The sequence below is a fragment of the Bos mutus genome, chromosome 18, assembly GCF_027580195.1.
Source record: "Bos mutus isolate GX-2022 chromosome 18, NWIPB_WYAK_1.1, whole genome shotgun sequence".
Taxonomy (NCBI): domain Eukaryota; kingdom Metazoa; phylum Chordata; class Mammalia; order Artiodactyla; family Bovidae; genus Bos; species Bos mutus.
The window spans coordinates 2,764,059-2,779,026 of NC_091634.1; the positions used below are offsets into that span (position 1 = coordinate 2,764,059).

Sequence of the window (14,968 nt, forward strand, 5' to 3'; positions counted from 1 at the left end):
AGAGTTAAGGATCCAGATAGAATCAGAGAGAAGGTGACAGACGTACGCAAAGAGAGACAGGGGCAGAGAGGAACCCACAGAGAGCGAGGAGTAGAGAAAGAGAGGAAAGGGAAGAGAGAGAGAGAAAGAGGCAATAGAATAAGGAAGTCAGGAGGTGCGGAGTCAGAAATTAAGAGACAGAAAGATGCAAACCCAGAAGAAAGCAAGTAGAAATGGACACACACACATACACAGAGGGAGCCACAGAGAGAGACTGGAAGACAGAGAGAAAGAACCAGACAGACAGACAGAGAAACAAAGCCAGGGAGAAAGACACAAAGTGTGAGATTTAAAGAAAGACAGATCTAAAGAGAGAAGAGATGGTCAGGCACACAGAAACATAGGGTCACAGAGAGATGTTAGCAGTTAGGGTTAGGGTTAGCAGAGAGAATTCAGTTCAGTTCAGTTGCTCAGTCATGTCCGATTTTTTGCGACCCCATGAACCACAGCACGCCAGGCCTCCCTGTCCATAACCAACTCCTGGAGTTTACCCAAACCCATGTCCATCGAGTTGGCATCCAACCATCTAATCCTCTGTCGTCACCTTCTCCTCCTGCCCTCAATCTTTCCCAGCATCAGGGTCTTTTCAAATGAGTCAGCTCTTCACATCAGGTGGCCAAAGTATTGGAGTCTCAGCTTCAACATCAGTCCTTCCAATGAACACCCAGGACTGATGTCCTTTAGAATGGACTGGTTGGATCTCCTTGCAGTCCAAGGGACCCTCAAGAGTCTTCTCCAACACCACAGTTCAAAAGCATCAATTCTTCAGTGCTCAGCTTTCTTTATAGTCCAAGTCTCACATCCATACATGACCACTGGAAAAAACATAGCTTTGATTCGGTGGACCTTTGTTGACAAAATGTCTCTGCTTTTTAATATGCTGTCTAGGTTGGTCATAACTTTCCTTCCAAGGAGTAAGCATCTTTTAATTTCATGGCTGCAATCACCATCTGCAGTGATTTTGGAGCCCAGAAAAATAAAGTCTCGCACTGTTTCCACTGTTTCCCCATCTATTTCCCATGAAGTGATGGGACCAGATGCCATGATCTTAGTTTTCTGAATATTGAGCTTTAAACCAAACTTTTCACTCTCCTCTTTCACTTTTATCAAGAGGCTCTTTAGTTCTTCACTTTCTGCCATAAAGGTGGTGTCATCTGCATATCTGAGATTATTGATATTTCTCCCAGCAATCTTGATTCCAGCTTGTGCTTCATCCAGCTCGGCGTTTCTCATGATGTACTCTGCATATAAGTTAAATAAGCAGGGTGACAATATACAGCCTTGAAATACTCCTTTTCCTATTTGGAACCAGTCTGTTGTTTCATGTCCAGTTCTAACTGTTGCTTCCTGACCTGTATACAGGTTTCTCAAGAGGCAGGTCAGGTGGTCTGGAATTCCCATCTCTTTCAGAATTTTCCATAGTTTATTGTGATCCACACAGTCAAAGGCTTTGGTATAGTCAATAAAGCAGAAATAGATGTTTTTATGGAACTCACTTGCTTTTTCGATGATCCAGTGGATGTTAACAATTTGATCTCTTGTTCCTCTGTCTTTTCTAAAACCAGCTTGAACATCTGGAAGTTCACGGTTCACGTATTGCTGAAGCCTGGCTTGGAAAATTTTGTGCATTACTTTACTAGCATGTGAGATGACTGCAATTGTGCAGTAGTTTGAGCATTCTTTGGCATTGCCTTCCTTTGGGATTGGAATGAAAACTGACCTTTTCCAGTCCTGTGGCCACTGCTGAGTTTTCCAAATTTGCTGACATATTGAGTGCAGCATTTTCACAGAATCATCTTCTAGGATTTGAAACAGCTCAACTGGAATTCCATCACCTCCAGAGATTTTTTTTTAATCATGAAAACAAGGGCATAGAAACAACGACATGTATGAGTCTTCTGGTTCTGAGAAATCGGGGATTCAGACTCCCCAATAATCCCCATTCCACTTCTGTCTGTGCTCTCTCTGACTCAGTTGCCCAGAGTCCCTGGGGCAGCTGACCCACAACTCTGAGTTCACCCTGGAGACCCTGGGGAGTCAAACCCCAATGCCCCAGCCACCTCCCCAGACCCTGGCACATAAGCGTGTGCCCTGCGCACACATGCACACACACAAACACACACATCCACACGCAAGCATACGCACGTGGACAGGAATCAACCAGGCACCGAACGTTCAGATGTTCACTCACTGCTCCAGTTCCAGACAGCCCACCTCCCAGACCAGGGCACACACAGTCACACCCACCAGCACGCACATGTGTGCCTCTCATTCCATCTGTCAGTGGCCAGTCCCCAGGGAAGCCAACATGGGAGAGATCCAAGGATTCGAGGGGAGTGGCTGGCATTGTGTGTTGCGGGGGGAGATAAGAGGGGAGGCGAGGGGGGCTGGGGGTAGTGGGGAAGAGAGAGAAATAGGGGAGGGGGGGGAAAGGGGTGGAGAGAGAGCGAGTGGGGAGAACGAAAAGGATGGAGAGAAGTCCAGACATAGAGGAATGAGATGAAGGCAGAGAGAGAGGAGGAGAAATGGAGGGGAGAGATGGGGCCAGGAGTTGGGGTGTTGGGGGCTTCGGGGGGAGAGGGAAGGGGAGCGAGAATGAGGGGCTGGAAGGGGAGGCCCATCTGGTACAGGGGGGCGGGGGTGATGGCGGGAAGCGGGTGTGGCTGCCGGAGTCTCGGCCGTGACCTCAGAGCCCCTGGCCCAGCTCATCCCTGACGTCAGCCCCTCCTCCCGCCCCCGCCCGCCCGGCTCTTCAAATCTGCCCCAAGCTCAGGGGCAGCGGGGAGACTCGGGAGCAGCCAGCTGGCGAGGAGAGAGGCCGCCGGAGCCGCAGCGATGACACAGGTGTGTGCCTGAGTGTGCGTGGGCACGCGTGAGACTGCGGGCGGGAGGCCTCCCCGCACGTTTGTGCGCATGTGTGCTCCTGTGCGTGACAGCAGCCCTGTGAGTCTGTGTGCCTTCTGGCCTGAATGCATGTCAGGTCCAACCTGCCTGTAAATCCGTGTAGGTCCATGTGCCCCGGACCGGATCGGGCAGAGAAGAGCTGTCTTTGCACCACATGTGGGTCTAAATTTCTATTTTCTTGTGTTCGGTAAATATTAAGGTGGACTAAATGAAATCACCCATCTCTGGTCACTTTTGACTGATGAAAATGGCAGTTTCCTATGGTTCAATCTCAACTGTTAACTTTTTTTTCCTGACCTTGCCTGGTGAGTGTGTGTGTGTGTTTGCTGGTGGTGGTGTTCTTATCTGCTGAAGGGCACGTGCCCTCGAGTTCACCTGTGTGGCTGTCAGTGGAGGGGGGGTCTCAGGATCACTAAATTCTACTGGCAGGTGTCTGGGGTCATCTTGTCTGGGGTGTGTGTCCATGGCATGTGACTGTGACTGTTGTTGGCGTTAGGATTCTCCAGATGCCCACCTGTCCCTAGGATCCCCACCATGAACTGGCCCACCCCCTGGAACTCAGGCACAGCTAGGTTTGGGCCAAAGGGTCTCAGGAGGAAGATTCCAGAAGAAATAATAACAGTGGTTAATACTGAGCGATTACTAGCACCAGGCTGAAAGCTGTAACTTAGCTCTGCACTAGGCAACCCACTCCAGTGTTCTTGCCTGGAGAATCCCAGGGACGGGGGAGCCTGGTGGGCTGCCATCTATGGAGTCGCACAGAGTCGGACACGACTGAAGCGACTTAGCACCAGTACCAGAGAAACATTAAACGAGTCGCAGACATCATTTAAAATTTCTAGTAGCCACATGAAAAAGGAAAACGAAACAGGTGTGATTAATTTTAATAATAAAGTTTTCTTTAACCCATGGTATCAGGAGTCAGCAAACTTTTTCTGTACCAGGCCAGACAGTCAATATTCGGGGTTTTGAGGGCCATATGGTCTCCATTGTAACTACACTTCTTTGGCATAATGAGGAAGCAGCTGTAGACAATATGTAACCAGATGTGTGTGGTGTGCCAAGGAAACGATGTTAAGAACAATAACATTTGAATTTCATGTAATCTTCTTTATTCCTTTATTTTTATTGAATGAAGTATAATTGATTTACAGGGCTTCTCAGGTGGCTCAGTGGTAAAGAATCTGCCTGCCAATACAGGAGACGCAGGTTCCATCCCTGGGTTGGGAAGATCCCCTGGAGAAGGAAATGACGACCCACTCCATTATTCTTGTCTGTGAAATCCCATGGACAGAGGAGCCTGGCTGGCTACAGTCCACAGGAGTCACAAAAGACTCAGGCACGACTTACTGACTAAACAACAAGAAGTTGATTTACAATGTCATGTTAGTTTCAGGTGTACAGCAAAGTCATTCAATTATATGTATATGTATATGTATATATATATGCTCTTTCAGATTCTTTTCCCATGTAGGTTATGATAAAATACTGAGTGTAGTTCCCTGTGCTATACAGTCGGTCCTTGTTGTTTATCTATTTTATACATAGTAGTGTGTGTATTCATATAATTTTCATGTCCCACAAAATATTATTCTTGTTTTGACTTTTTTCAACCTTCTAAAAACATAAAAACTAATCTTAGCTTGCCAGGCTGTAGTGAAAAAGGAGGCAGGCATTTGGTCCAAGAGGCCGTAGGGGGCCGACTCCCTGCTATATATATCAAAAATTATCATTTCAATACAAAGACATGAATGCGGTGTTTTACTTTCTTTTTTCCACACTCAGGCTTCACAATCAAGATGTGTAGCACATCTCATGCAGATGCTATGTTTTCACTGGAGATGCTTGATCTGTATTTTTAGATTTCATAACATTCAGTTGAAAAAGAAGCTTCACAGATCCTACTTGTTCCAAACATGTGTAAAAGCCTTCCAATGACTGAATTAAGGATCTGTTTTAAATGTATTTTTATTTTAAAAAATATTTATCTATTTATTTTTGGTTGTGTCAGGCCTTAGTTGCAGCACATAGGCTTCTCTCTAGCTGTGGCACGGTCGCCCCACGCAGGCTTAGTTTCCTAACCAGGGATCAAACCCATGTCCTCTGCATCGGAAGGCGGATTCGTAATCACTGGTCCACCGAGGAAGTCCCAGTTTCTGAATTCAAACATTTAAATTGAATACGATTAAAAATTCAGTTCCTCAGTGGCACCCGCTGCATTTCAAGTGGTCTATAGCTACAGGTGGCCCATGGGTCACGTATTGGACCGTGCAGATGTATAGCTTTAGTGATTCATTTAACTCATAATAAACCCAAGAGGTGCGAACTGGTGACAGAGGGAGAAGGCAGTTTAGCGTAGAGGATGGTGGAGCCAGAGGCTGGAGCCTGAGTGACCTTAGATGAGAGAACACACCCACCTGGGTCTCAGTTTCCTCATCTGTATAAGGAAGCGTTAACAGTATTCACCTTACCAGGGCTTGGCACGTGGAAGGGGCTAAACCCCCATTTTACAGACAAGAAAACAGAGGCACCTCCTTCCCTTCAATTATGAGCTCTGCCAGTCACATGTACTGGGCACCTGGTCCTGCCAGCCACTCCTTCTGGCTAATCAGTACTTGGTTTTGCCATCTCTATGGTGGTGGCAGGAAAGATTATCTGTTCCCCCACCCCCACCCCCTGGGGTGCTGGTGTGGAGTAAAGCCAATATATAAGGTTGTGGTTCAAATCTTGGCTTCTCTGACACATTTGTGGTGACCAAACGGGAAGAGAGGTGCCGAGGTGCAGAGGGAAGGGTTGAGAATTTGAGATTAGCAGTTGCAAACTGTCATATATAGAATGGAGAAACAACAAGGTCCTACTGTAGAGTCCAGGACACTGTATTCAATATCCTGTGATAAATTATAATGGAAAAGAATATATATGTTTAACTGAATTACTGCTGAACAGCAGAAATTAACACAACATTGTAAATCAACTATACTTCAATAAAAATAATTTTTAATGCAACACCCCCCGCCCCCCCAAAGAAAACACACAAAGGCTTGACTTCTCTGCTTTCCAGGCAGACCTTGGGCAGGTCGCTGCACCTCTATGTGACTCAGATGCCTCACCTGTAAAATGGGGATGGGACTCCCCAGGTGGCTCAGTGGTAAAGAATCCACCAGCCAACGCAGGAGACGCAGGAGACACAAGTTCAGTCCCTGGGTTGGGAAGCTCCCCTGGAGTAGGAAATGAGAACCCGCTCCAGTATTCTTGCCTGGGAAATCCCAAGGACAGAGGAGACTGAAGGGCTAGAGTTCATGGGGTTGCAAAGAGTTGGACACAACTGAAGTGACTAAGCACATACACACACAATAATAGTACCTACCTCACAGGGCTGTTGTGAGGAAAATAAGTTAGTTTTTGTAAAACGTTTGAAGCACATTGCATTCTTCTCTGAGATGTATTTTTATCACTATTATTATCTTAACACTAAGAAAGCTTTATGCGAAGGCAATGGCACCCCCCTCCAGTACTTTGCCTGGAAAATCCCATGGATGGAGGAGCCTGGTAGGTTGCAGTCCATGGGGTCGCTAAGAGTCGAACAGGACTCAGCGACTTCACTTGCACTTTTCACTTTCCTGCATTGGAGAAGGAAATGGCAACCCACTCCAGTGTTCTTGCCTGGAGAATCCCAGGGACGGGGGAGCCTGGTGGCTGCCGTCTATGGGGTCGGACATGACTGAAATGACTTAGCAGCAGCAGCAAGAAAGCTTTATGAGATGAATCATTTTCCCTGCCACTAAGAAGGAGGCAGGGAACCCCTGTTAATTCAACTGTGACACTCCACTGAGTGTAATCCTTGTGGATTTTAAAGCTGTTAAACACGTGGGGAAATAGCATCACAAGCAGAGAAAGCAGGTATTCAGCCTTGATAACTGTTTGCCACATTTACTTAACTGTGCAGTACCCAGGGGATTCTCTTTATGAAAAGGAGATGTGACCGTTGGCCTGGAAACAAAAGCCAGGAGGGCTTCCCTTCCCGGAGAGCATCTCAGGACTCTTCTTTCCCCCTTTCTTTTCCCGAAGGACGTGCCCAAGCCCAGCCAGGCAGCCCGCCACTGCTCCGGCCTGGTCCGCCGGGTGCTGACCATCGCCTTCGCGCTGCTCATCCTGGGCCTCATGACCTGGGCCTACGCCGCCGGCGTGCCGCTGGCCTCCGATCGCTACGGCCTCCTGGCCTTCGGCCTCTACGGGGCGTTCCTCTCGGCGCACCTGGTGGCGCAGAGCCTCTTCGCCTACCTGGAGCACCGGCGGGTGGCGGCGGCGGCGCGGCGCGCGGCGGCGCGGGGGCCCCCGGAGGCGGCCACGGCGCGCAGCGTGGCGCTCACCATCTCGGCGTACCAGGAGGACCCCGCGTACCTGCGCCAGTGCCTGGTGTCGGCCCGAGCCCTGGTGTACCCGCGCACGCGCCTGCGCATCCTCATGGTGGTGGACGGCAACCGCGCCGAGGACCTGTACATGGTCGACATGTTCCGCGAGGTCTTCGCCGACGAGGACCCCGCCACCTACGTGTGGGACGGTAACTATCACCAGCCCTGGGAGCCGGCGGCGGCGGGCGCGGCGGGCGAGGGCGCCTACCGCGAGGTGGAGGCCGAGGACCCCGGGCGCCTGGCGGTGGAGGCGCTGGTGAAGACGCGCAGGTGCGTGTGCGTGGCGCAGCGCTGGGGCGGCAAGCGCGAGGTCATGTACACGGCCTTCAAGGCTCTCGGCGACTCGGTGGACTACGTGCAGGTGAGTGGGGGGCGCCCCCGCCGCGTCTGTGACCCTAACACCCCCATCCCACTTCCCTCGGATCCTTCATTCAATTGGAATGAACCTCTCTGCTTCCTTTATTCATTCATCCATTCAATGAAGAGATTCCTTCCTCCCACCATTCATACTTCCATTTATCCAGCTAACTATTAGGGAGATAACGCATTCTTTTTGTTCATTCATTTATCCATTCAGTGAAGAGATTTCTTCCTTCTTTCCTTCCTTTTCCATTCATTCATCCATTTGATGCAGAAACTCTCATTAACACATCCATCCATTTATCCATCCATTCAATATAAAGATTCATTTACCCATTCAATACAGAATGTCTGTCCTTCTTTCTCTTCCTTCTTTCATTGTATCTTTTCTTCATTCATTTATCTTATCATCCACTACAGAGATCATTCACTCCTTTATTTATTCATCCATTCAATACAGAAGTTCCATCTTTTCTTCATCCAAGGTAGAAATTCTTTTTTCACTCATTCTTTCATGCATCCATCTGTCCATCCAATATGGAGATCATTCATTCATTTACTCATTTACTTAAATTAAGTCATTAAATGTAGAGATTGGTTCATTCTGTTTCTTCATTCATTCAGTGTTGAGATTCTTTTGTTTATCCATCCATTTACCTATCAGTATAGAGATTTATTTGTTCATTTCATCATTCATTCATCCATTCAATGCAGTAATTTATTCATTAATGCATTGCAACAGGTTTTTTTTATACTGCTGCATAACAAATTTCCACACATTTGGCAGCTTGAAACAAAACACATTTATTATTATCTCATAGTTTCCATGGGTTAGGAATCTGGGCAAAGCTTGACTGGATCCCTTGTTCAGGGTGTCATCAGGCTGCAGTCATGGTGTCAGTTGGAACTTGGTCTTATCAAAGGTTCCAGGACCTGTTCCAAGCTCACGTGTTTGTTGGCAGAATTTGTTTCTTTGCAACCATAGAACTCATAGCAGCTTGCCTTGTGAAGACCAGCAAGAATCTGACTTCCAGACTCTCTTTTAAAGGGCTCACCTGATTAGGTCAGGCCCACCCAGGATACTCTCCCTTTGATTAACTTAAAGCCAACAGATTAGGAATCTTAATTACACTGCAAAACTCCTTCACCATTTCCAAATAAGAGAACACGGTTATGGGAGTTCTATATCATCACTTTGGACATTGGCCATATTCTATAGGTTAGAAGCAAGTTACAGATCTTGCCCACACACCAGAGGAGGGTATTTTACAAGAGCATGGGTGTGTGTGTGGGAGGGGGGCGGTCATCTTAAAATGTGATAAAACATTGAACATGACTAAAAAACTCAAAGCTATGTTCAGATTGGCTGCAGAGTGTCTGAGCTGGTCCTCATCCTTTGTAAGGGCCCCTCAATTGCCAGCCCTGTGCAAGGATCTTGCCTGAATCTTGGCCGCTTCCATTTGTCAGGTCTGTGACTCAGATACGAGGCTGGACCCCATGGCGCTGCTGGAGCTGGTGCGGGTGCTGGACGAGGACCCCCGTGTAGGGGCTGTTGGGGGTGATGTACGGATCCTGAACCCTCTGGACTCCTGGGTCAGCTTCCTAAGCAGCCTGCGGTACTGGGTGGCCTTCAATGTGGAGCGGGCTTGCCAGAGCTACTTCCACTGCGTGTCCTGCATCAGTGGGCCCCTAGGTGAGCAGGGGTAGGGCTGGGAGGGCCATGGATGGTGTGGAGAAGGAAGGGAGAAGAGGGGCCAGATGGGTTGAAGATGCGATTGAGACAGGAGACAAAGATGGGGCTGGGGCAGGAACTGGGGATGGGGTAAGATTGGAAGCTGGAGGTGGGGATGGTGTCTGGTGTTAGGAATGGTCTGGAGAAAGCATGTGGATAGTGATTGGACTGGGGCTGGGCAAAGGATTGGGGAAGGGGATGAGATGGGTTTGGAACTTAAGAACACTGTTGGTGCTAGGCTTAAGGCTGGAGATGGGTTTTTTGGATGAGGATGAGTAGGGGGTGGAGCTGAGAATGGATACCAGATTGGGGATGGGTTTGCAGTCAAAGTGGCTGTGGGTCAGGGATGGGACTGGGGCAAGTTTGGGATGGGTGTGGGGTTGAGGAAAGAGGTGAGGTTGAGAACAGGATCATGGCTGGAGTTGTCATTGGAGACAGGGTTAAGAATGGGATTGAGGTGGTTAAAGATGGGGCTGGAGGGCCTACAGTGATGGTCCAGTGGCTAAGACTACATCATCCCAAGGCAGGGGGCCCAGCTTCAATCGCTGGTAGGGGAACTAGATCCCACATGCCACAACGAAGTCCTAGAGCAGCTGAATAAATAAATAGAAATAAATATTTAGAGAAAGGATGGGGTTGGAATTGGAGATGAGTTGGGCTGGGGGTGGTGCTGGCAACAGCAGCAGCTGAGGCTCCTGTGTGCCCCTCCCCCACCCAGGCCTATACAGGAACAACCTCCTGCAGCAGTTCCTTGAGGCCTGGTACAACCAGAAGTTCCTGGGCACCCACTGCACCTTTGGGGATGACCGTCACCTCACCAACCGCATGCTCAGCATGGGCTATGCCACCAAGTAAGCTGAGGGCACTGGGTGGCTGGGTGTGTGCAGGGGCCAATGAGTATCTCAGCAAATGTGTGTGTTTTGCTTCTGCTGCTGCCGCCAAGTTGCTTCAGTTGTGTCCGACTCTGTGCGACCCCATAGACGGCAGCCCACCAGGCTCCTCTGTCCCTGGGATTCTCCAGGCAAGAACACTGGAGTGGGTTGCCATTTCCTTCTCCAATGCATGCATGCGTGCTAAGTCGCTTCAGTCATGTCCGACTCTGTGTGACCCCATAGACAGCAGCCCACCAGGCTCCTCTGTCCACGGGATTCTCTAGGCAAGAATACTGGAGTGGGTTGCCATGGCCTTCTCGGGTATGTGTGTTGGGGTTACTCCAAAGTTAAAGTAAATCATACGACATTTGGGTCTCTCTAGCAAGATTTCAGAGGAGACAGAGAGAAACCATGAAGAACAGATGGGACACTTGCATTGAATCATGAGCTATAATGTTGGCCAAAAAGTTCATTTGGGTTTTTCGTAACACATTACCAGTGAACTTTTTGGCCAATCCAATGCATCAAGTGAGACACTAGAGGAGAGTGGAAGATACCATAGGGCCAGGGGTGGCCTTTACATGGAACCATGTGACCCAGTGGACTCTGCCAAGTAGGTGAGGTGAGGGTGGGAATGCCACCTAGAAGATAAAACATGAAATTGGGCAAGATGGCTCCACTACAGAGAGCACAGACTCCCCAATCTGTTGGAAGAGAAAGACATCAACAGAGTGGGATCAGCTAGTGAGAGAGTGAGAAGATTCACGTGGGAGAGGAGGAGAGCCCCTAAACCCCAATAAGTGCTTCAGGAAGAAGGGATGTAACTGAAGGAGATTCGGGGGAGTGTGGCTAGACCAGGTGACATAGGAGGGAAAGATATTTCTACAAAGTTAGACCAGTGACAGTGCCAGAGAGAACCCAGCGTATACCAAGGGAACCCATACCTTTATGCACTTGACAAATATTCTTCAAGTGCCTCCCAAGTTTTCAGCTCTGGGGATGCAGCAGCAAACAAAAGAACTGCAAATTCATGCTTACACTGATTGCAGAGATAGACAATAAGTAAAATGTAGAAGTTGGAAATATAGCCTATTAGAGAATGATACATCTGGTGAAGACTCTTGACAGTCCCTTGGTCTGCAAGAATATCAAACCAGTCCATCCTAAAGGAAATTGGTCCTGAATATTCATTGGAAGGACTGATGCTGAAGCTGAAGCTCCAATACTTTGGACACTTGCTGCAAAGAGCCAGCTCATTGGAAAAGACCCTGAGGTTGGGAAGGATCGAAGGCAGGAGGAGAGGGGGATAACAGAGGATGAGATGGTTAGATAGCATCACTGACTCAATGGATATGAGTTTGAGAAAATTCTGGCAGATAGTGGAGGACAGGGAAGCCTGGCATGCTGCAATCCATGGGGTTGCAGAGTGTGGGACACATCTAGCAACTGAACAACAGCACATGCTAAGGTGACATATAAAGCCAGGAAGGTGGATAGAAGTTTCCAGATAGAGAGTGAAATGACAAATTAGGATAAGATAGGAATGGGGGCTGAAAATAGAGCAGCTGGACAATAGCAAGGGAGAGAGCGTCAGGAGAGGACAGAGAGCTCACAGGGTGGAGGGTCCACTCATGAGAGCCTCTGTGGTCAAGAATTGTGAACTAAGGAGAGGGAGCCATTGGCGGTTTTGAGCAGAGGGGTAGCATGTTGTTGTAACAGGACAGCTGTTTTGAGTATGGACTGCAGGAGGAAGAGGATTACCACGGAGGTCACTGAGGATCCCAGGTGGCACAGGGGGAGGAGACTGGGCACTGTCAAACAATGCCCCTGGGGACAGAATGGTTTAATCCCTCCTAACAAGCTGACTGCTGGAGGCCACTTCGATGATGTCTCACATAAGTGATTTTAGCTTTGTGGGGGCTTGGCTGGAAACCTGGGAGGGATTGATTAGTAATGTCTGCCAGGGCCACAGGAAGGGAGCTTAATAGTTCCCTTGAGAAGCTTTAAGGCAAGGGCTATCCCAAGTAGGAACCATGCCTGGCTCCTTCCTCACCCTGAGGTCTGCCAATAACAGTATTCGTAATAGATTAGTGATAGTATTAGTATAGTATTAGTAATAGCGTTGGCCACTGCAATGATAGCAGTAATGCCAAGTTACATTAGTCATAGTAAAAATAGTAATAGCCACCATCAGTTGAGCAAGTACAATATACTGGTCTTAAGCACTTGGCATTAATCCTCCTTCAACCCTCATCTATTAGGTAGGAAACATTGTTGACCCCATTTTACATATGAGAATGAGACAGGCTGGGACCTGGGACCCTATACTTCACTGAAAGTGAAAGTGACACCGCTCAGTCGTGTCCGGCTCTTTGCTACCCCTTGGACTGTAGCCTACCACGCTCCTCTGTCCATGGGATTTTCCAGGCAAGAGTACAGGAGTGTGTTGCCATTTCCTTCGCCAGAGGATCTTCCCGACCCAGGGATTGAACCCGGGTCTTCCGCATTGTAGGCAGATGTTATACCAGTGCTTGCACCCAAAGGCCTCCTCCAGTAACAAAATACAAAGAAACGATAAGGGACTAAAAGTAACCCACATGCATGTGCAGCCTGGGCGACTTGTGAACAATGAGATACAAAAAGGCCAAAACTCAACTGCCATTTCTGAGGTGTAGGGAGCAAAAGTGGGGGTACCGGGCCTGATCCCTGCACGGTGCACCACCAAAGGGGTGGGCAGACCACCAAAACTACCCCATCCACCTGATCTACTGATCCGTCCCTACCCTCATCCCATGTAAGGGACCAGTGCCTCCCCAGCCCCACAGGGGAGGGAGCAAGCAAGGGAACGTGTTACTTGCAGCAGGAGTCCCAGTAAAGGCTTCCCTGAATTCCTCCACTGGCCTTTTAATCAATTCCTGTTGGATAAAGAGGGGTTTCCCGGGTGGCACAGTGGTAAAGAACCCACCTGCCAGTACAGCAGACACAAGAGATGTAGGTTTGATCCCTGGGTCGGAAAGATCCTCTAGAAAAGGAAATGGCAACCCACTCCAGTATTCTTGCCTGGAGAATCTCGTTCATGGACAGAGGAGTCTGGACCCGTCCATGGGGTCCCAAAGAGCACACACACTTAGATAAAAAGTCCAGGGACCCAGGTAGGTATCGGAAACCCTGAAGTCCAGAAAGAGAGTCGCTCAGTCGTGTCTCATTCTTTGCGACCCCATGGACTGTAGCCCACCAGGCTCCTCCGTCCATGGGATTCTCCAGGCAAGAGTACTGGAGTGGGTTGCCATTTCCTTCTCCAAGAGAGGCTGAGCACACGTGCCCCAGGGGCCATTCCTGGCTCGGATCTGTCCCCGTGGGCTCCAAGGAGAGCCGCGCTGACAGCCCCGTCTCTTCCCTCCCTCCCAGGTACACCTCGCGGTCGCGCTGCTACTCGGAGACGCCCTCGTCCTTCCTGCGCTGGCTGAGCCAGCAGACGCGCTGGTCCAAGTCGTACTTCCGCGAGTGGCTGTACAATGCGCTCTGGTGGCACCGGCACCACGCGTGGATGACCTACGAGGCGGTGGTCTCGGGGCTCTTCCCCTTCTTCGTGGCGGCCACGGTGCTGCGGCTCTTCTACGCGGGCCGCCCCTGGGCGCTGCTCTGGGTGCTGCTGTGCGTGCAGGGCGTGGCGCTGGCCAAGGCGGCATTCGCGGCCTGGCTGCGGGGCTGCCTGCGGATGCTGCTGCTCTCGCTCTACGCGCCCCTCTACATGGGCGGCCTCCTGCCGGCCAAGTTCCTGGCGCTGGCCACCATGAACCAGAGCGGCTGGGGCACGTCCGGCCGCCGCAAGCTGGCAGCCAACTACGTGCCCGTGCTGCCCCTGGCCCTCTGGGCGCTGCTGCTGCTCGGGGGCCTGGTCCGCAGCGTGGTCCACGAGGCCCGGGCCGACTGGAGCGGCCCCTCCCGGGCGGCCGAGGCCCACCACCTGGCCGCGGGCGCCGGCGCTTACGTGGGCTACTGGGCCGTCATGCTGACCCTCTACTGGGTGGGCGTGCGGAGGCTCTGCCGGCGGCGGGCGGGAGGCTACCGCGTCCAGGTGTGAGCCTGGGTGCGCGGGGCGCTGGCTCGGGGAGCGGCCCCAGGGGACTTAGCGGGGTTCCCGGAGCTACGCACCTGCTGGGTGACCCCCTGGGCCTCAGTGGCCCTCCTCTGTGAAGTGAGGGGCTCGACCCAAGACTTCTCAGCCTGGACTCTTTTGAGGGGTTGGGCGGGCTGGGACTTCTGGGTCTCTTGGGAGGGGTATTTATTGATCAGGGTGTGGATTTTTAGGGGCAGGGCGAAAGGGGTCCGCACAAGCTGTCCTGGGTCCCCTTATTTCTCTGTTCTTATTTAACCTCCATTTGTACTATGTATTAGAATATAATAAAGAATTTTATTTATTTTCTTCTCAGCCTACTCTCCGTTTTTTTTTTCTTTTCTTTTTTCCCCCCCAGAACTAAGGGGGGCTGCATGGTGGAGAACTGAGGACTCCTGGCTGGGTCTTGGGGCTTCCCAGGTGGCGTAGTGGTAAACAATCTACCTGTCAATGCAGGCGACTCAGGAGACATGGGTTCGATCCCTGGGTTTGGAAGGTCTCCTGGAGAAGGAAAGGGCAACCTGCTCCCATA

At 50.2% G+C, this 14,968-nt stretch overlaps 1 protein-coding gene across 1 annotated transcript; it reads left to right on the plus strand.

The window, feature by feature from the left end:
- Window positions 1–2,853: 2,853 nt before the first annotated feature.
- Window positions 2,854–14,507, plus strand: HAS1 (hyaluronan synthase 1). Its single transcript, XM_070386781.1, has 5 exons — window positions 2,854–2,883; window positions 7,012–7,716; window positions 9,183–9,408; window positions 10,166–10,298; window positions 13,728–14,507. The coding sequence occupies exons 1-5, from the start codon at window positions 2,875–2,877 to the stop codon at window positions 14,401–14,403; spliced, it is 1,749 nt and encodes a 582-aa protein (XP_070242882.1). The 5' UTR covers window positions 2,854–2,874; the 3' UTR covers window positions 14,404–14,507.
- The last annotated feature ends 461 nt before the right edge of the window (window positions 14,508–14,968 follow it).